Source organism: Poecilia formosa, unplaced genomic scaffold (genome assembly GCF_000485575.1).
Source record: "Poecilia formosa unplaced genomic scaffold, Poecilia_formosa-5.1.2 Scaffold247, whole genome shotgun sequence".
NCBI classification, from domain to species: Eukaryota; Metazoa; Chordata; class Actinopteri; order Cyprinodontiformes; family Poeciliidae; genus Poecilia; species Poecilia formosa.
In genome coordinates this window covers 414774-437024 of record NW_006800186.1, presented here as the reverse complement: position 1 = coordinate 437024, position 22251 = coordinate 414774, and the positions used below count along the sequence as shown (strand labels likewise).

The 22251-nt window shown below is 39.7% G+C and overlaps 1 protein-coding gene and 1 long non-coding RNA gene across 2 annotated transcripts in view; one reads left to right on the top strand and one right to left on the bottom strand.

Moving 5' to 3' along the window:
* The window catches only part of LOC107838391 (uncharacterized), a 23445-nt gene extending 9795 nt beyond the window's left edge, over nt 1–13650 (bottom strand). Inside the window, exons 1-2 of the long non-coding RNA XR_001664446.1 lie at nt 12228–13650; nt 575–584 (exon numbers count right to left, since the gene is read on the bottom strand). This is a non-coding gene — a long non-coding RNA (uncharacterized LOC107838391). The remainder of the gene's footprint in view (nt 1–574; nt 585–12227) is intronic.
* Nucleotides 2807–14763, top strand: p3h1 (prolyl 3-hydroxylase 1). The gene is made up of 15 exons (XM_007569836.2): nt 2807–3271; nt 5062–5214; nt 5981–6170; nt 6250–6381; nt 7142–7281; nt 8190–8279; nt 8383–8435; nt 9859–9986; nt 10066–10193; nt 10285–10380; nt 10587–10737; nt 11289–11406; nt 11489–11564; nt 13957–14097; nt 14220–14763. Exons 1-15 carry the CDS (start codon nt 2807–2809, stop codon nt 14646–14648), a joined length of 2490 nt encoding a protein of 829 aa, XP_007569898.1. The 3' UTR covers nt 14649–14763.
* The last annotated feature ends 7488 nt before the right edge of the window (nt 14764–22251 follow it).

The window sequence follows — 22251 nt, the reverse complement described above, 5'->3', positions numbered from 1 at the left end:
CATGCTAAATACATATATTTCATGCTAAATACATATATTTAGCATTTTATGACTGAAACTCCTTTATGGTTTTGGTGTATGATGCCAGCAGCAACCATGAACAGATGGAATCATTAAATAACTCATTTCTAAACAATATTTTGGAGTCGGCTCCCTGCTTTTTTCACTCTGACTCACTCCTGTGACTTTTTACCCTTTACCTTTTTTATGACTGTCCAGCTGAATCAGTCTATTTTCCTCTGCTAAAAATCAAATGGCAAAGAGTTAAATATTCATTTTGCTGTCCTAAAGTTCGTAAATTGTCTGCTGTGCTCACTCAGAAAGTGCTGCAGAAACCTGTTTTAAACACAAGTAGAGTGACTGTGTTAATATCTGACTGACAGCCATTCACAGAGCAAATACAGATCAGTTTTAGCCTAAACATGAATGTGACATTTGTAATGTTTAGATGTTATTGGTTGTTTATCTCATTCCTTCACATCCATCACTTTTTCCCCACTGGGTTGTTCACAGTGTGGGCTTGAGTTACAGAGAATCCAAATAAGGAACAGTAAATTACGCAAGGAAGGGGGACAAAAAAAGGCCTGTGCAGTGAGTGGGCGTGTTGCACGCGATCTACAAAGATTGACTGTGCAGTTGATTGCAGGAGCAGCAGCGGTGCAGATCCGCCATATTTAAATGAGGATCTTGTCTGAGTCACTGGCTGTCATCATGGAGAGTATCGGAGCGAACATGAAAGAAAAACAAAGTAGAACGTCACTATGCTGGCTGGAGGTGTAATAATAATAATAATAATAATAATAATAATAATAATAATAATAATAATAATAATAATAATAATAATAATAATAATAACATGGCACAACACAACAGCAAAAACATTTAACGACAAAACTAAAACTGTCTTTTTATAGCATATATATATTTGTTGTACTTTACTAGCTCCTTTATGCATAAAAACTTGAGTCGTGACATAAAATTAATAGGTCACAGTTGTTTTACAGATTTTTTTTTTAATTAACTGTAGCAGAAACAGTAGTAATGTGTACAGCACAGACTGAAGAATGGCTTAAAAACTTTCCATTTCGATAAAACTTAATATTAGAGTGGTTTATTCTGCTATAGGTTTAGATTGCTGGATACACTTGACTACGTTTCCCCACTTCCCTAAAGAAAATCAACTTTTTAACCAATTTGAATATTAAACTGAACTGGACTGCAATCAGTCCAGTTCAAACTGGAATCTGTTTGTATGACTGGACTGACTCTATTTTTTTCTTCTTTCAGGGCATTGAGTTGATATTAGATGTGAATAGGTTTTATATAAGTAAACTGAACTGATTTTTTTTTTTACGTTGACAAAAAGAAGAAAATGTGCTGCAGGTTTTTGACAAAGGAAAGAGTTTACTCTAAAACAAATGGAGGAATTACAAGATTATCGCAGTCACGCTTCAGATCATATCTCTAACCCTTTTTAAACAATTTTATGCAACTAGAAACACATTTCTGTGTTTCACTTTATGACTGAAAATAGTTTCAGTTCTTTGTTTTATTCAATTCAGCAGGAAAATTCTTTTTTAAATATTTTAATTCAATCGTATAGTTTGATCGTAAATGAGACACGTGTCTTTCCTGAGACAATAAAACAATATAAGACTCTCCTTGACATTGTTTCAGTAAAGGCCCCTTGTTAGCTGCTCACTGCCCCTTTAGGGGGACTGAACCCCTAAAGGTTTTGACCTTTAGGTTTTGATCCTAAAGGTCAAAACCTAAACTCCCCCCCCCTCCCCCCGCTGTTCCACACACCAAGGGAAATGATTCATTCTTTGACATGAAATCAGAGCAATCCAGCGTCCTGACATGGATGTTGATGAACACGTTGAACTGTGATGTATCAACAGCGCCCCTCTGTGGACTGAAACGGTAATAAATGCAATACTTTGAAAAGGACTTGCACTGTAAAAACACAGTCCTACCAAAGATTCCTCTTCCCCCAATTCACATGCAAATATCTTAGTACACTTGAAATAAGACAAAACTAACTGACAAGTAACTATTCAGCAAAGTATATCAGCTGATTTTAAGTAAATAATTCCTTAATATTCATTTAAAAATAATACTAATGCCAGTAATAACAGATTTTGTCGTTTATGACGAGGCATTTTTCCCATGTTGTGTAAAAAAATAAAATAAAATTGTCCAGTATTCTGACTTTCTCCCACGGTTCGAACTGTTGGGTTCATTTTTCTCTCTAAATTTCCCTTGGATATGAGTGTCCTGGGTTTGTCCTGTGCGTTTCTCACTATGTTGGACTGGTGACCTGTCCAGGGTGGACTCAGGGTGGAGATAGACACCAGTCCTCCCCACCCCTCACAATCCTGCAACATAATTCATATTACACTGGGTTGCATTTATAATTTCAAGTAACACTTCTGCAAATCCAAACTGTACCCTTGTTGAAGTGGCTGTGGGCTCACCCAGGTGTTTTGAACAGCTGAATGGTTGCTAAGTGAAATTAAAGTATTTCTCAAATATGTATGAAAAAAATCAAAGCAACACGCCAGGTATGTTTCTGATGAAGGAATAACATTATAACATGACCAATTTTTGAGCTTTAATAATAATATAATAATAACAATTATGTACTTTTTTTGTTGCCTTTTTTTCGTCACCATGTAAAATATTTTGAAGGTGTTGGGGGGTGGAACAGGGGTTCTCAAATGTCCAATCCCGCCTCCAAACTAAAAGTTCCTGTCTGGAGGAGAAGGGCCTCCTTCTCTGTGCTGTTCTGGCTCCGGACCCCATCATGGGACCCCGCAACGCGCTGATCTGGACATGTCTCTGGCTCACTGCGGGCTTCTGCAGGCCAGACTCCAGTCTGAGTAACTTAACTTTGGTGCCTTATGATTTCCTCTTCGACGCGGCGGTGGAAGCCTACTACAGAGGGGACTGGCTTGCGGTCATCCTGAACATGGAGAAGGCCCTCAGGAACAAAGCTACGGTCCGAAACGTGAAGGTTCAGTGTCGGCTGCGATGTGACAACCAGTCCGCTCTCGGCGAGCCTTTACGGGGCTTGGAATTTCCTATCCCCGGGGCCGGTTCGGTGGAGGATTTAAGCTTTTTCCAGAACATTCTGAAGCGGGCAGACTGTGTGAACTCGTGCGAAACCGAGAAACTCGGTTCTCCAACTTTGCATCAAGTCAGCGAGGAAGTGGAGCTGGAGTTTGGGAAGAGGACTCCGTACAACTACCTACAAGTGGCCTATTTCAAGGTAACTTCATGGTCGGACGCTTCATTGTGGGATTTCACGTTTTCATTCAGAGCTAAGACAGGTCTGCCTTGTAAACACCCAGCCCCCTCCTTCGGACGGAGACTTCTCTGCCACGTCTTAAATTGAATTCTGCCTCCACGTAAATCTGACGTTGGGACGTAGAAGTTCAGCACTGTGTAGTTTGAAGAGTCAAAAATAGCGGAAACGATTCAGTTTGTAAAATAACAGTGCGCTTGGTAGGCAGTCGTTTCATTTTTAGCTATTATCAAGGCTTTCTTAGGTTTTTATGAAGTGCAAATATTCTGTTACCCATTTAAAACTCGGTGTTATTAAAAAAACAAAACAAAAAAAAAAACAATACACAATCAGATGTACAATAACACAACACACGTTGTCAGAAATAATATCAGTTTGGCAAAATGCAGAGAAATATGTAAAACAGATAAAACTACATCCCTTATTCATCTTATGCGACCACTGCATCCATTGGTTTGACTGTCTCTCTGTCTGTATCTATACTGTAGACATACACAGTTGAAGCCAGAAGTTTACATACAGCTGATCAGATCTCCCAACAGGACTGAGATCAGGTTTCTGTGATGGCTGCGCTACAACACTCACTGGAGTTGCCCACCCCTGCTTTAGATGTTACTTCAATATACAAAATATTAACATGTTTTGTATATTGTATATAAAAGATGTAACTTCAATATTTCCACATAATGTCCTTTCCTCATGATGCTATTTATTTCATAAAACATCCCCAAACATGATGCTTCACAGTGAGGATATTGCCTGTCACAAGCAACCCAGTCTGTTTAAACTTTAGTTTAATCATGAATCCAAAAAATGAAAGTCTTTGTCCCTGTGTGCTTTTGCAAACTGCAATTGGACTTTTTGACGTTTCTTTTAGAGTAACTGCTTCTTCCTTGCTGAGTGGCTTTTCAGCAAGGAAGCCACAGACTCCAGTCTGAGTAACTTAACTTTGGTGCCTTATGATTTCCTCTTCGACGCGGCGGTGGAAGCCTACTACAGACGGGACTGTAGTAGGCTTCCACCATGTTGGTATGTTTCACTGTGGACTCTGAGACTGTCTGACCAGCTTCAGCCAGCGTCTTCCATTATTCTCTGGCTTTTGTTCTGGGGTCGATTTGCAGATTGACTTGTTTACCTCCGGGACACAGAAGCCGTCTACTTCCTGAGCCGTCTGATGGTTGGACATTCCCATCATGTTAAACATCAGCATGTGAACGTTGTTCCCAAGGATGAACCAGATTTGTGCTGCTAACCTATCAGCAGTTCCCAAAGCAATAGCAATCACCATCTTGGATTTCTCTCATATCTAGAAACATGGTTATCATTCTGTATGTTAACTTCTGATTTTTGAAGACATTAATAAATAAATGTCTGACATATTCTATCTGTCTAAAACGAGAGACGCTTGGTCTGATTTAACCTCAGACAGTGAGAAAAAAAAAGTTTATATATTTTTTTTATTCGGTGTATGTAAACTTCTGGTGTTAACTGTACCTGCAGGGTTTTTCCACCACACTTCAATTTCTATGGCAACTATGAAATTTGACATCTTCTGTCTCCTTATCTTCACTCCATCTATTGACTATCTCCTTTGCAAATGTAATCATTTCCATTTCCATAGTTGCCAGTTTGTAGACTTTAATATTTTTGTTTTACTCAGACTGATGCAGGACTTTCACTGTGTTTTTCGTCTGTTTTGTAAATTTATTTCACCAAGAACATCAGGCGAACAGAAGCGATCTGTGTTGTTTCAGATCAATAAGCTGGACAAGGCGGTGGCAGCTGCCCACACCTTCTCCCAGGCCAACCCAGACCACCTGGAGATGAAGCAGAACCTGGAGTACTACAGGATGATGGCGAGAGTGGAGGAGGAGAACTTCAGAGATCTGGAAGCTAAGCCACACATGGTGAGAACTAGACATGCAACAATCCACTTTTTTTCCCACATCTGATACTTAATTATTATTTAATGACAAAGAATTAGACTGAATAGATCTGCCGTTCGATTGGCAGAGTTGGGCAGTAATTAGTTATATTTACTCAATTACATTTACTTGAGTAACATTTTTGAAAGAAATGTACTTTTAGGAGTATTTTTACTATGCTGTGCTTTTTTTCTTGAGTTATTTTATTATGAAGTATCTCTACTTTTACTTGAGTAAAATTTCTGGATTTTCTACCCAGAGAATGGAAAACAAACATGCTTTAACCAAAATGTTACCAAACAGAGACACACAGCTGCAGGTTTTGTTGTTCATTGAGTGAAAATGATTTGTTCTTTTGTTCTTTTTTGTCACGTACATGAATTATTGTCATTTATGTCCTTATTTCCACTTAACTTTATATTTTGGTCCTTCTGGTGATCTAATTTTTAAATAAATGATTGACAATTTGATCAGTTACTCGGTACTTTAGTAGGGTTTTTACCAGATACTTTTTTTTTTTACTCTTGCTTGGGTAATTTACTGGATCGTTACTTTTTACTTTTTATTCTAGTGAAATATTTTGTTCATATTTTTCTTGATTAAAAATATGTTGATGTAGTCCAAAATTAACTTACATCTACTTTTTTTGTGCTCAACTTGCCCAACTTGGTAGATCAGACACATATCTGATAACCGATACCCGATCCGGAATTATTTTCAAAATCGGTAACGTGGCGTCTTTCCTCAGGCTGAGTTTCTGCTGGGGAAGAGCTTCTATAGCGATGACTCTTTTGGCCTGGCAGCCAAACACTTTGAGAACGCCCTGGAGGAATACTTCACCGCCTACAAGGAGTGCAGAGCTCTGTGTGAGGGGGGGTACCGCTTCGACGGATACACCTACATGGAGTACAGCGCCGACCTGTTCCAGGCCATGACAGGTGAGGCAGAGGAGGTGAAATACGTTTACACGTTGCATCTTCACGTTTCATGCCGCTCATGCAGATGTGACTGTGTCAGATCACTACATGCAGCTGCTGAACTGCAAGCAGCACTGCTCCGTGGAACTGGCCTCCGCTGCTGGCAGAGACGCTCCTTTCGAGGACTTCCTGCCCTCTCACTTCAACTACCTGCAGTTCTCCTACTACAACAGTAAGTCTGTCAGTCTGTCGAAGTGAAATAGGGTCAGACTAGAGCTCACGGCGGTGTACAAATACTCTCCGGCTCATACCTGTTGTGTGTTTCCACATTTTGTCACATTACAACTGAGGGAGAACATCTGTCGTATCGTTTATTGTGATAAATTCCTTATCATGACGGGATTTTGATTTATCTTTATGATAAATTCCAATTAATGATATTTTAAAAAAACACAACTAAAATGTCGGTATTGTGGGATTTTTTTTTACTATTTTCCTCCACTGTTTGTCAAATAAGAGCATCAAGGCATATCAATTAGTTTGAAAATATGATTACCGGTAAATGCAGTTACTGTGCACAGTGTAGTGATGCAAAGTCACTCGTCTTTATGTGACTGGCTTCTCAAACACGTGTGTTACAATTGGATATGTATTTCTAGAGCAGCATAGAGCCTAAAGTTTTGGAGAACTATTTGGTTTGAATATCTGTAGAATAAAACGAGTCGTCCTGCCGGACAACTTCTGTCAAGCAGAATGGGCAGATATTGCTTTGTTAAAATTCCGTTCTAAAATTATCGTAAAAATATTTATTTAACTTCCAGAAGTTAACCTAGAAGTTAAGACACTCATCAGCATCATGTTTTGCTGAAAACTGTCACATTCAGAAAGCTTGAAATGAGAAAATAAACCTCCCAACCCGGCTCAACCCCAAGGCGACCCGACCTGACTGAAGCAGATAATGCTGTTGCTCCTCCCTCTCTTCCTTTTTGCAGGTGAGAAGTATGAGCAGGCCATAGAGTGTGCTAAGACCTTCCTGTTGTTCCACCCTGAGGACGAGATGATGAACCAGAACCTCAACTATTATTCTGCTGTGCTTGGTGAGGAAAAGGCTGCAGCCATATCAGCCAGACAGGTACTGCCACATTCACAACGCTGGACTTGATCGATTTTATCAGTGTTACCGCCGAAGGACAGGATGACCACCTTTTTAATATCTGCTGACAGAAAACAACACCAGTTAAACTCCCCGTCAAGAGGCAGCTTTGTTTTTGAGAATCGGTTAAGTTTTGGCTTGACGGCTCATTAAAACGTGTCATGTTCTTCAGTCACACAGTGTAAAATATGTATTTTTTTTGCATCAACATTTAGATGTGTTTATCAAAAGAAATAGTCCTGAAATGCTTCTCTTTTTTAATCCCTTATGTTTTTTTTCTAAAGTAAACAATCTGAACCTTTGAAAATGTCTTTGTAGATCAGTTTCTTTTACACTGCAAAAATACAAAATCTTAGCAAGTATTTTTGATCTAGTTTCTAGTGCAAATATCTGAATACACTTGAAATAAGAGTAAACTAGCTAACAAGTAACTTCTCAGAAAGATATTCTGATCATTCCTTAATATTGATGAAAAAGTTCTAATTTCATTGGCATATTATTTCACTAAAACCATGGGGAAAATATCTTGTTATAACTGAAATAATTTCACTGGAACAAGTAGTTTTTCATTAATATTAAGGAATTATTGACTCAAAATGAGCCCAAATTTCCTGCTGAAAAGTTATTTTTAAGTTAGTTTTTGTCTTATTTCAAGTGTAAGATCTTTTCACTTGAAACTAAACCAAAACTACTTGGTAAGGTGTGTTTTTGCAGTACACCTTCTATTTTATCACTATTACTATGAATTTAGGGCGAAAGCATTTGGCTCTCATCTAACAAGCAAAATATTTTGAACCTCAAAGAATAGTAAAATGACTGATAATTAGTTGACTTTGTGTCCATTAAATGTGTCACAAGCTGGGATTTGGTGTCTGCTCTGTAACCAGGTGGTGAAGCAGTACATCCAGCAGTCCATACTGGAGAAGGAGCTGCTGTACTTTGGATATGAAGCTTTTGGAATCACCTTTGTAGATCCGGTGAGCAAACAAAACCATCCTCATCCTGTTTTTCCTTGTCGTTATGGAACACTGATAACTGAAAATTCTCCTTTTAACATGCAAATGTTGTTTTCACTGCAAGGACACTTGGACTCCAGAGGATGTGATGCCAAAGAAGCTGAGGAACAAACACAAGTAAGATTCACGGCACTTCGGCAAATTGAGCTAAGTTTATTCTTAGCGCAATTTGTTTATTCTTGACACACCTATTATAATACATGTGTTTTCAATTTGCATGTCTTATGGATGTGAATGTCTTACTTTGTTCAGCAGAATATTTAGTACTGCAGAAAGCCCACATGTGTTAGATTTTAACCTGCAGAAACGTTTCACGTAGTCTTGCTCTTAATGGGAAGTTTCAGGAAGCAAATCAAAAATGTGTAAAATTACATTTACACCAATGTACCAACATCAAACAAACAGCTCATCAGGGATTTGGATACTTTTGTTAAACTGGAATTAATTTTCCCACCACAGCTACGTGTTTGCTGCGAAACCTGCCACATCATGGGGCACTAATGTCCACATCCAACATATAAAAATTAGCTGCGATGTAAAACAATCGTTGAATTAATCTTATTTAGTAATCGATGCATCGTTAACTAGAGTATACACGCTCAAAAAAGGCAATATGCTGAAAGAAAAACCCGCTCAGAGCAGTACTGAAGCAAAAACAAAAACAAGTAATAAAACAAAACAAAGCAAAAAAAAAAAAGTAAATAAATAAAGATTAAAAACAAATACACCATTTACATTTAAGACAAAACACCTTTCTCTGTAAGCATGTTCTACCCAGAACTCCTCAAGTGGGTTAGTTTTAGTTTAACCGGGTTCTGGTCCAGTCGACAATGAATTCAGAATTCATGGAATAGAAATATGCTTTTTTTGTCCCACTCCGGGGAAATCCAGTTGAATTAGCATTTTGATGTATTTATTACATTGTCTAAGAAGGATATAGTGGTTTGTCGCATCCTTCTAAGCTCCAAAACCAAAATTTGACCAAGAAGGGCCGTGGGTGTCTGGGCTTTGAACGCATTTTCCACTTGATTGTTTGAAATATGTAGTGTATTTCCAGCAAAAATATCCCTTACAACATAGATAAAAATAAGTAAATAAGTAACTTTTCAGAAAGATATAGCAGCTTTTAACATCAAACCCATTTTGATGTTAAAGTTAAAAAAGTGGTAAAAAGGAGTCAGTTTACAAAAACTTCCCTTCATCACACTGGACATCTAACAAACAAAAGACATCCACCACCCAGTGTGTTAGGAGGGTCTAAAAGTTACCAAAGTAATCTAAACTATTGCAAAATACAAAAATTAATAACAGATTTCGGTTTCTACCTAACAAAAAAAAATCTAAATTGACAAAATTTATTATATTTTAAAAAAAATCAACATAGTTAAAAGAAAAATCTGCAGAATCTGGCAAATTTTCCCATCCAATTGATCGTGAGAACAATTGATAGCTGCAGGCCTACATACAAGCTCCTGCAGTGTGAGTTATGTTAATCTCCATCCACTTCTCTGTCACTTTGGAATAACTCTGCGTATCTCAGAGCCGAGAGAGAGACTGCAGCGAGGATCACGGAGGAGATCGGAAACCTGATGAAGGAGATTGAAACTCTGGTTGAGGAGAAGAAGAAAGATTCTACGGACATGGCCAAGATAATTGCGCCCCAAGAAGGTGACCGTCCAAACGCCAGAGTCCTTTGGGACGCTTCATCCGAGAGCTACAGAAATGTACTGTGACCTGCTTCCTCTAGGGGGTGCCGTGCTGTTCGATAACATCAGAGTTACCATGACATCCATGCAGCTGAACGGCTCTCACCGGGTGCTGCTGGACGAGGTGATCAGCGACGATGACTGCAGGGAGCTGCAGCGCCTCTCCAACGTGAGTCCAAACAAAAAAGGAGCTTCGTCCTGGATGGCTTTTGTGAGAGAGCGTGTCACGTCAGCGTAACCATCCTACACTCCTCCCCCAGGCTGCCGCTCTGAAAGGCGACGGCTACAGCGGGCACCCATCTCCACACACACCTAGTGAGATGTTCCAGGGGGTCACCGTCCTGAAGGCTATCAAGGTCAGCTTATTTTATTTTGCAGAATAGTGGATAACTGGGTTGTAGAAAATATTCTGTCACCTTCCTGAAAATAATGGCCTAAGTCATTACTGACAAAAGTGATTATGGTTAAAAAGAAAAAAATATGTTCTGTGTGTAGAGAGACAAGCCTTTGTCATTTGGCCCATTCCATGCTGGCCGTTATATTGTGTTTTTATGTTTCGTAGCTTGGCCAGGAGGGAAAGGTTCCTCTGAAGAGCGCTCGTATGTTCTTCGACCTGAGTGAGAAAGTCCGGAAGGTGTTGGAGTCCTACTTCCGACTGGACACGCCTCTGTACTTCTCCTACTCTCATCTGGTGTGTCGCTCTGCCATCGATGGTGAGCTCAGCCACTAGGGGGTGATCATGCTCTCTGTCTGAGACTTGCACAGCTTACAGAAAACCACTTCCAGTTTGTAGTGATAAGACTAGTTCAGTCGAATGTAAGAGTAAAGTTAGAAAAAGTCTTTTATGAACAGTAGTGCAAAGGTGATGTATGTTACTGTAATGTGTTTTTTTGTTTATAAAGCACAAATCTTATTGTTGTCATTAGTTAATAACAGAGTTATGAACGTGACCAAGCCTCAAATTCCAACTACTTCCCAGTAAAACACGAAAGTGAAATTACTTCCACATATAAGATCGTAGCTCCACCATAATCAAAGACAACACTTACTTAAATAATTTGGTGGGGATTGAGTCTAACATAGTGGAAGACTGAGATAAAGTTAATATTGATGCAGCTAGCACAAATCTGCTGCAGAGCAGAAAATATCCATGGTGCTATTGTTACTAGGTGCTCCACCTGGTTTTGTCAGCCTGATGCGCTGTAGGTCAGAGGTCGTCTGACAGTGGAATGGCTAACTTGTCTTTGTGCCGCCGCTTGTTCAGAAAAGCAGGAGGACCGGAAGGACCTGAGCCATCCTGTTCACGTCGACAACTGTGTCCTGGTTTCTGACCTCAATCAGTGTAAAAAAGAACCTCCTGCTTACACTCACAGAGACTACAGGTGAGGTAAAAAAACAAAAACATTCTGAGGAGATCTTTGTGTTTTTTGTTCTCTGCCTAACGTTGCAGTGTCGTTCTTTCAGTGCCATCTTGTATCTAAATGATGACTTTGAGGGAGGAGAGTTCATTTTCACTGAGCTGGATGCCAAAACAGTCACCGTAAGTAGCAGCAGGGGCTGATGGGAAAATGAGTGACACTAAGTAAGGGGCATTTCTGGAAGATTAGTGTTCTGAACAAAAACTAGTTCTTGATTGAGCTCATCCAAGTTAAAATGAATGAATTCATGTTCATAGTTCACCATCTATCTAGGTATTTTGAACTAAGTTCACAGATCCAACTACAACTAATTCTTTCTGATTTCAAATAGTGTGTGTACATATTAGTGCCACTGCCTGTCCTTTGTTTTATTGTTCCCTGTTGTCTTTGCAAGAGTTGAATTCCTAAAACAACATGTCTTATTCACATATTTTAATATATTCATTCACACAAAAGAAAACTGACCAAAGAGTGTCCATTTTAGCTGCTGTCTTTATTGCGGTCATTCTTAATCCTCTTACTAGCATCAATATGACACAGATGAGATTTGTCAGGAGTTTTCTTTATCCCTTTAAGCTGTTATTGCAAAGTCAAAAACCCACCGTAATTCAGAATAATAGTCAAAAACTGGAAGCTGAAGTTGTCTTGGATATAAAGTACTCATCACACAATTATTTTACAATTATTAAACTATGCAATGAAGAGAAATTGAGGGCGCATGTATGTATTTCATAAGTGGAATGATCCTCCACAATGTTCCTCTTTAATCCTAATTCTGGAAAGACTAAAGCACTTTTACTCTACTAGACTTGGTTTTGTGTTTTAAAGAAAACACTTATTTGTGCTGGGAATAGACTAAAAGTTTTTCTAGATCAAATAAACTGAAAAAAAAATTAAAAATACCCAAAAAGTTAGGAAGCACTCTTTCATTCAATACGATGGAAAAGTTAGCTCTTTGTTTCATATACATATTGCACATTTAATTTATTGATGAACTTTTAAAGAAAAAATTACAACAGAATTATGTTGCTTTTCTAGCCAGAAATAACACATTTTTGGACATCCGGGGACAAATTAGAAAAAAAAAAAACTTCACTGATGTATAAATTAAATACATCTCTGTTTTTCTTTCCGTTACTCACCCACAGCACGGCTGGAGGGAGGAGTTACAAGCTGCAGCTTCTCCTCACTCCATTTCCTGTCTGTAAACAAATAAAACCCCCTCAGTACCCCGGCTCTGTCCTCCTGAAATTTCCAAAGTTTACCCTAAAAGAAACTGCTTCAATTTTTCGCTTCCCCCCCAAAACTTATCACTTCACCACCAATGTTCTCAATATCTCAAAAATGTGACCTGAACTCATGAATGCGGTGTTCAAAACGTGCTTGTGCACAACACTGAAACAGAGGGTGAGGGATGAAAACAGTGTCCAAAAACGCTTTTTATACCGAGGTCCATTTGTTGGAACTACAAATGTGAAATTCAGTAACTTAATGGCCAGGATAATAGTTTTAAGCAATCCTAGGCAATACCTCTATCTCCAAAACAACACTCTTACAGAGATCACACATGCAGACTTAATGAGAGGCAGTTGTTAACTACGCTAACTATTTAAACTAAACAAAGCGACAATGTGCTTATTACTGCAGAAATCACTAGAGAAAAAGAGAGAAAAAAGAAAGAAAGCAAGAGAAGGAAATAAGAATGGAGCAGAGAAAAAAGTGTAAAGAAAGAAAACACCCTAGAAGTCTGCTTATACACCTGCAGAAAGAGAGAACCGCCCGGCCCAGAAAACAGAGAAACCACTGTGAGAACTCACCGTTCTAATTTATTAGGACTTTACTAGTTTAACACGTTAATTATGATGAATCAATACCATAGATTTTAACATATTAAATATTTTAACATGTTTAACCAATTTTTTTTACACACACAAGTCCAGACCCGGATTTTTTGTATTCGTGCGTTTCTGGTACGCACCGATCACAGACGTCCCCGATGCTAACGTCAGCGTCCGCATCCACATTTCTGAAAAAGTTCCATGAATGATCAGGAGTTATTGAAACACGGGAAAGACGAATGGATAGAATATCACTCTGCTCCAATCTGATGATTAAAAAAATAAATAAGATTAGAAACAATAAATGTATTTGTTGTCAAGCTCATATGTCTGTCCATTCAATAATTTAGCAACAAAAAAGGATTTTGAATTCAAAATGTTTCTTACTTTGTCAATATATTTTCATTATTTTGCTAGTTACGGGCTCTGCCGTCAAGTTAGATTTAAAAATTTGACTAACTGATGGCCACACTTTTCAGATTTTTGTTAGTACATAAACATGTCCTTTATCTCGCCTCTCATAGTGCGACGTTGACGTAATGGTTCATCACATACAATCCTAATATTATAAATAGATGTAAAACGATGCACTGTGACGATGTTAAAAGTGCTGAGCACGCGTGTCGCTCACGTGGTAACAGGTGGTAGATTAAACGTTCGTCTTCATGCCCTGCAGGCTGAGGTTCACCCCCGCTGCGGCCGGGTTGTCGGGTTCGGAGCAGGGAAAGAAAACCCTCACGGCGTCCGGGCCGTCACTAAAGGTCAGAGATGTGCAGTGGCTCTGTGGTTCACCTTGGATCCCACTCACGAAGAAAAGGTAACGCATCTAATACTTGTCCGCTGACTTCGCTCAATATGAACAAATAAGAAAGAAAAAACTATGTTTTATTTGGAGGTGTTGTACCTTTTAAATTTCTCTCTTTTTTTTGCCCTTACCAGGAGAGAATCCAGGCTCAGGACATGCTGAACATGTTTTCCACACCTGTAAATGAAGAGTTCAGCCAGAAAGAGTCACAGGACTCCGGTGAGTCTGGGCCGGCTGCTTCACAGGCCGACCAGTTAGCAACGGACAAACGGGAAAAGAAACCGGACACAGCTTCTGCTGGAAAATCAGCTGATTGGCCAGAGGGCACGACTGAGAAGAAAAGGACTACCAAACCTGCTGCTAAGGCCAAAGCTCCGGCCAAAGCAAAAAACAAACCTGGAGACGCAACCAAGGCCGCAGCCGGCACCAAAGCCGCAAAACAGAAAGTGAAGCAGGGCAGTAAAAAAGGTGCAGCTCCTGCCGTTAAAAAGACGATAAAAGGTTCCTCCGAGAAGGACTCAGCGTCAGCCTCTGATAATGAAAGTGGAAAAGATGAGCTGTGACGTGTGCAGGTGTGAGTGTGTCAATGTGGTGTCTACTTTTTTTTTTTGTTTTTTACTTCTCAAGATCTTCACTGTGGATGAATGAATAAAAGGAAATGGTGTGTTACAATAATTGGACTTGCTTTAAAATGCATTAATGGGCACCTTTCAAAGTTTAAAAGGTAAACGAGTGAAGAGCCTCTGACCAACTGCGTCCGTCTGCTGTAGTTCCATTACAAATGTGCGCAAACCTTCGTCTGTTTTTCTGCTAATGTCGAAAAAACACAACTTAAAAAACACAACTTACCAATTGTGATGTTTTCATGAAATAGGAAATTACATTAAAATCACACTTGAATAAACTTATTCATGCAATAAGTCACTAAAAATTATGGCAGTAGTAACATTTGGCTGTTGATCGTGTGAAAAGAGTGCAATTTTGTGAAATGTATTTATTTTGATACAGCTGAAAAAAACACATCATCCTAGCGTAAATATCACTTAATCAACAAACTGGAGGATGAGGTGAAACACATGTAATAACATCCCATCAAATAAAAGGAATACCGTTCTCTGACTCCAGCACACAGCAGTGATGGGGATAAACTACAAATACAGCTCTGGTGTTGAATATGGAAGACCAAACAGTCTTAAGATGCCCTGCTTTGAAGCTGGAGTTTAAACCTTTTTCATTTTCAAATTTTCATCCTGTTGGTTGTGATTTGGGGTACTGCATAAGCCCATTTATAAACTTTACAGCTTTAGTTTAAAAAAATAACAACAAACAGTCCCTGGGCTGCTGTTTCAATGAGTGTTGAGGAGTAACTGTTAATTTCACTGATGGGCAGCTAAATCCCTGATTGGTCACTGAGCTGAGGTTACCTTCAGCCTACATGTACGAAGGTGTGAAAAGTTTCTTACTGTATTTTATCTGCTTTCTGGTGAGTTGGAGAGAAATCACAGTGAAACAAGGTGACCTTTATACAATTAGTCGAATCGAACCAGCTGTGAGGTGAGGCAATTAGTTAAACTTTTTTTTGTTTTTATGCTACGCGTTAAAAATGAAGTGAATTTAAAGTACTGCGTACATTTTCTGCAGGGACTGATCAGATTTCTTTGGGTCAGAAGAAATACTTAGAGCTTTTGTTGAAGTTGCCTCATTGTTCAGGATTTATTAGCACAGCTAGCTTCCACAGGAGGTTTAAAGAGAAGCAGCTTAAAAGTTAAATTACAATTCAAGTTAGCATGTCCAGAGACAGAGGAAGGTCCACTTTTGTCTCATCAGTCAACAGAATATTTTCCCCAAAGTCTTGAGGATCATCACAATATTTACTGGGCAGATGTGAGACTGGACTTCATGTTCTTTTTGGTCATCAGTGGTTTTGACTTTTAACTAGCCGCTGCATTTTTCTCCAGTTGTGGATTATGGCTCTCAATGTGCTATAATCACTGTGGTCTACTGATGTCCCAGAGTCTTGACTTTTCTAGTAAAGGTTTATTAAGTCTGACCAGATGAATTCATCTCAGCTTTCTAAGAAAAAAGTAGATAGTCTCTGATCTAACACAGGGAACACTTACTTTTTTTTCTTTCTTTTTTTTTTTTACATAGAACCAGGAACATGAAAGAGTCTTTATATGCAACTTTTAATGCATATTTAAATGCAAATATGCATTAAAAGTGTCAATTCAGCATTAGTTAGAAAATAACTTACATTTTTATCCAACGTTGCATTAAAACTTGCATTAAAAGTGTCAACTTTGCATCAAAAGTGTCATTATTTACCAAACGACAATGACAACAGTCATAAACATTCACGAAGACTCCTTCATGTTCACGACGTGTTATCTTTTGTTTATGATGACAATGTAATGTCAGCTTTTTCTCCAAAATCATCTTTTGAAATCCGAGAACAAGAGAAATCCAAAGGACTGCACAAATCTGACGCCACTCCATTTTTGTCTGCATTTTGTGAAGAAGGAAGTGGCGCTCGGTGTCTTCTTCAGAGGTTTTCATGTCATTTCCTTCGGTGGTTCTTGGTGCACAGTTGAGGGAGGGGTTTGGATCGTTTGACACGGTGCAGTGTGAAAGCGAACCACACCGACCGAAAATGTAACAAACTTTGGTCTCCAAACAGAGTCTACCAGACTATCAGGTGTAAAAACATCCTGCATCTGACAGACGAGACTCATCTGGACGTATATTTTATTTTACTGAACATGACTGTACATTGCTTCCATAAATGATTTTGCTTAGCAGTACAAAACTTATGGTTGGTGAACTACCAAGAAAACATCCACTAATTATTACTTATGCTAACAAACTGAAGATACTTTATGAAAGAGTTCTGCAATGGAAAGTAAAGTGTGTAGGTGTACAGCATACTGGTTCCACTGCTGGCCTTACAGATGAAGTCCATGTCATGATTACGAGTCAGCTTTGGCGTGTGAGCCAAGTGTTCAGTGTAACATTCCTTTAACCCTGTTCAAACACATCGTTGAGTTGGTGTACACACCCACCAACTCAAGTTGTAAGCTCATAGAATAGCATCAAGTCTATCCGTGGTTGTAGACAAAAGCAGATTCTGTCCAGTCCCACTGCAGAGATCTCTGATGAATCTCTTTAAGGTACTTTTTTATTTTAGTACGATTGAGCTCGCAGGCGTCCTCATGAAGGTCAGATGGAGTCGGCTGCCGCGCGCAAGACGACCCTCCCACAGTAATGAATACATGAGCAGGATCCCTCAGCTCCGCAGCAGCGTGCTCACTCGTGTCCCGCTGTCAGTGCTTTCTTTGTGTCATCTTTCTCCCCTTCGTTCGCAAGAGGGAGAGAGGCGCACACAGGCAACTTTGTTTTTTTCTTTTGTGTTTGAGGTTCATGGATTCACCCATTGTTTCTGCAACACAGAGGAGTGGAGCAGAGGGAGGGTGGCCGGTGGCTGGGTGGGTCAGCGTGCGTACAGTAGACAACGGGGATCTACTCCGCGATTGGCACAGCCATCTCTCACTGTCCATGCTGCATTTTGATACGTGTGGTGCAGACTGTTAATCTAAAGTCTAAATTTGATTGTCTTCATTCAGAAAATGTCCTCTGAGTGTCTCAAAGTGTGTCCTTCTTGGCACGGTCGCGTGGTGGTTCCTGGAGACAGGACAAGGAGCCCAAACTGTGACTCTGGGCATGGAGGGCCGACTTTGGTCCTCTGTCTGCTGAAGACACCATCTGGCAAAGAAAGTGTTTCAGTAGCAGGTTTCAATATTAGACTCTCACTAGTCTACGTAAAAAAACAATGTGTCCTTGCTCATTTATTGAGCCATAGAAAAATGGACAACCTGCAAGTTTGCGAAGCATAAAAGTTCAAATAATAGTCAAACGCCATCTCAGTTCCATTGCTGCTACTGCTCTGGGCTCTTGTGTCTAAAACCAATCTTGTGTTTTATGAAACAAAGGCCTCCTTTGTTTTGGTGGTTGTTCAAATGGATGCCTGTCCAATGACTTCAACTCCTCCATCAACCATCTCCTTATTCTTCTATAGAACTAGGATCACAGCCGTGCCGGTCTGGGCATGGGACCACTGCTGAGAGGGATCTATAGAGCCAGACTGCTGCTGGAAAAGGAACAGAAACACTTTAAAGCAAGTCGTGATTGCAGTTAAAACAGGTAACGACTGAGTGGCCTCAGCATGCCATGTGGTTTGCATGATGCTGTTTTAAAAATCTTGACTTTTAACCTAAATTTGTTTCTAGTCTCAAATCATTTTGATGGTAGAAATCAGATGTATGTTTTGTCCTTTCACTCTACTAAACGGTCAGTTAACAGTTAAAATTCAACACTTACACCCACTTTATGAAGAGATTGTTTGTCTTTTTACTCAAACCAGATTAATTCTTTCCTTATTTCGATCAGTTATGATTACCAACATTGTTAATGTTTGCTAAGCAGCACTCCGCTGCCAACAGAATGATGTTCACAGCCTTGGAAGCCATGTTCACACTCATGCCAAAGGACAATTACTGAGAAACCAGTTAACCTGACAGTCTTGTTTTTGGCCAGTTTACCTGGAGAGATCATAGGCCAACCCAGTCAAGTGATTGTTTGTTCCCATGGGAAGGTAACTCACCTGCAGAGACTCGTCAGGAACAAGCAATTACTCCCCAAAGCAGGTGGTGGCACCAGCAATAACATCAATATACCACTGTAGGAAATTCCTAAAAGACAGTTGTATTACTAAGAATTTGCAGTTTTGCTTCTAAATCTGTGGTCAATATAAAAACTCTTTAGACTGTTTGTTCACACATTTTTCCTTTTTACATTATCTTTATTCTGCAACAGACTAGCAACCTGTCCAGGGTGTAGCCCGCCTCTCGCCTGGAACGTTAGCTGGACATAAGCAACAGCACCTCCCGACCCCACTGAGGGACGAGGGTGTTAGAAAATGGATGGATGGATGGATGGATGGATGGATGGATGGATGGATGGATGGATGGATGAATGGATGGATGATCTTTATTGCTTGTTTGCTTTTTGTCCACAAGGTGGTAATCAGATGACAAGAAAAAATAAAATCACAAATACAAAGTAACCCATCCAAGAATAGGACAAGTATGCATTTATGCGAGCTTGATGCTACCAGAGCTCTGGTTCCTTGGTCCATCCACACTAGTTGGTTCAGGTGATACTTCAGACCAGCACTACTTCAGTGTTTTACTTTTTTATGTAGAAATAAAAAGTAGTTATCCCCCCTATTCTGTTCTTTCTTTCTTTCTTTCTTATTTATTTATTTCAAAAGTTATTCAACACAAATGTTACTACCCACCTCTGGCTTGAGGCTGCTGTTACCAGCACCTGATGTATGCAGTCTCACAGTAAAAACCCTGTCAGCTCCCAGCTCCCCTCCCTTTACCTACAGCAACGCCACAAGAGTGCTCCAGTTGCTCTCTGTTACTTATGTTGACTGTTTTATCCCTTCAACTCTCTTCTTTGAGGATCAATTCAGTGGTGTGTTCAAAGGAGTTCAAGGAACTGGTTCTAGCCTGGAAACGCAGGTGCAGCTAATTTTGTTTCATCTCCAGGAAGAGGAGAAGGCTTGAAGAAGGTGCCAGAAAGGAACAGATTAAGGCAAAGACATGAATGAGTGTTGCCTGGGTTTTATATGTCTGCACTGGACAAAAAAAACAAAAAAACAAAAAGGTGGGGGGCGGCAAAGAGAAAAAAAAAACAAGTTTAGTAAACTTTGTGGTGTTAGGGGCCTTTATGCAGACACCCCAAAATAAAATCCAATGCAGCCTTCATACCTTAGAAGTCACTTAATTGGTAAATAGTCAATATGTGTGTATTACAAATCCAGTCGTTCAGGACTAAAGTTTGGTGCAGTTCTCAGTTTGTGGAGGTAGAGCATGTTTTGGCTTTACTCATGAGTGATGCAATGCTATCAGTGTCTCCACTCATAGAGAAAGAACATCGCAACATGGACCACGGCGTCTTGCACAAGAACCCAAGCGTCTAACTCGTGACCTTCAAATCAGCGGACAACAACTCTGTCAGAGTTGATTCAAGTATGTTCAGCAACACTCAACCTTTTATAGCTGTAGTAAATGTATGAGCTGTCATAGCTGATGCTGTCGTGAACAATGTTTATTTGTCCACGTGACAATAAAAGGCTTGGTAAATAAGAAGAATATGTCTTACTCATAGTAAAGGCACACTGCAATTTTTAGCAACCAGATATGCAGGTTTGGTTTAGGCTCATTTTGGACTAATTCTGTCTCAAGCAATAAAAGATCTGTATGTTTAATGTGACATAGTGTGGTTTGCTGTACAATGGGGAACAGAGGCAAGCTGTCCAACAAAGGAAAGAGAGAGAGAGAGAAGAGCTTTTAGGGCTAATTAGAGTGATGATAGGGGGCCCAGAGTTAGGGCCCCTATCATCACTGGTCAAGAGTCAAAATGTCAAGAACGTGGCGGATGGAAGAAGAGAAGAAAGAGGAGGAGGTTGGGGTAGGCTACGAAGACGCGGTTCTAAGATGTAAAACCAGAGAGAACTAACAGAATGTTCCACAAACCTGAGATTCTTTTTCAGATAGAATCATTAAATTTTTCTTTTTCATTTTCTTTCTCTAACATTTTCAGCGGACACCAACATGTTAAGATATGTCACATACATTTTACAGAGTATTAAAGCCTGTAAAGGCCACACCCAAAGTATCCATAAAGAAAATATAAACTGGTGAGCTCATATTTAGACAAAAGAAAATTAAACTTAAGGAGACAAAACATCTCGGTCGCAAGTGTCCAGAAGGGTTATTTGATAATGACGCTGCATTTCCTGCAGTCTCTTCTTAGGTGTCATATGTGTCTATTTTCCCCACATTTTCACCAAGATGTCATCTTTTGATCTACTAATGAAGGACACTCGTTCCATCACATCAATTTCCTTAACAATATTCAGCCATTTTGGCAAAACAGTTCATCTGGGAACTTCTGAATTGTTTCAGGTCATTCGATCTAATACGTAGAGCCGACGGTTGGCTTTCATCCCCCCTCATTCATTCCAATTACAGTAAGTCTATAGTGGTGTAAACCCACTGGGAGGTCCTATGTCACTGGGAACTCTCGCCTCTTGTTAGCCACTGCATGGCCACGGTCTTTGATCAGCTCAGCTGACTGCTAAGCTCGGCTTAGTGCGACAGGGGTCTGGAAAATGTGGGGAGAGGAAAAGAAAACAGACATAACTGGTAGAAGCCACTATACCCTGTCGAGGAGCTGCACAAGATGGAGCAAAGGGAGAGGAGATATTGGGGAGCTAAAAATGAGTCCGTCTGTGTGAGCTCCTCTCGGTTTGAGACCATTGTTCTGTGAAGGCCCCAGAGGTCGGTTAGAAAACATTAATGAAAAATAGCATCACAAAAGACCAAGAGAAAAAACAAACAGGCCAGGGAGGAAAGTTTTGGCAAGATTGGAAACAGCAGCTGCGTTAGGTATAATTACTTTTTTATGTGACACATATTCCTGCCCTTGTATTTTAATGCAGTTGACCACAGAGAGTATTTTTAGGAAACAGCAGGATGAAAAGAGTGGAACCTTTTGAGTTTCATTAGACATTCAAAACTCTAATAACACTTTAATATTTCACAGTCGCTTTACGGCAACACGAAAACAAACCAAGACAAGACAGCCAAACATTAGGCTGCCAAACTAATGTCTGCAATCATTTCGTTTGGGGATACAACAATTGTCTGCTATCTACAACAGGCCACAGTAGCTCTGTTTACTGCCCATAATAAGTCTCTTGGAGGGGGCCTTCAGCTGGACCGGAGGAGCTCTCTTCAAAGCACAGACATTCATTATTCATTTCTGAGGTTAATCTGCATTCATTCATGCAGACACCACCTTCTCATACAAGCTCTTTGTGCAAATCATTAGCAGGAAAACTTGGGTGTGTGGTAATTGCAGCTTACAGCCAGCATGGTTTATAGGATTATTGCAACAAGAACATAAACTATTGTAATTATTGGGATGTGACTTGTAGTGTCTTTCGTATTGCATAAATTGTCTCCATGTAGTATTGAAAATATGTAAATACATATGCTTGACACGCTGGTGATGACAGACTTTGTTTTTGTGATGATC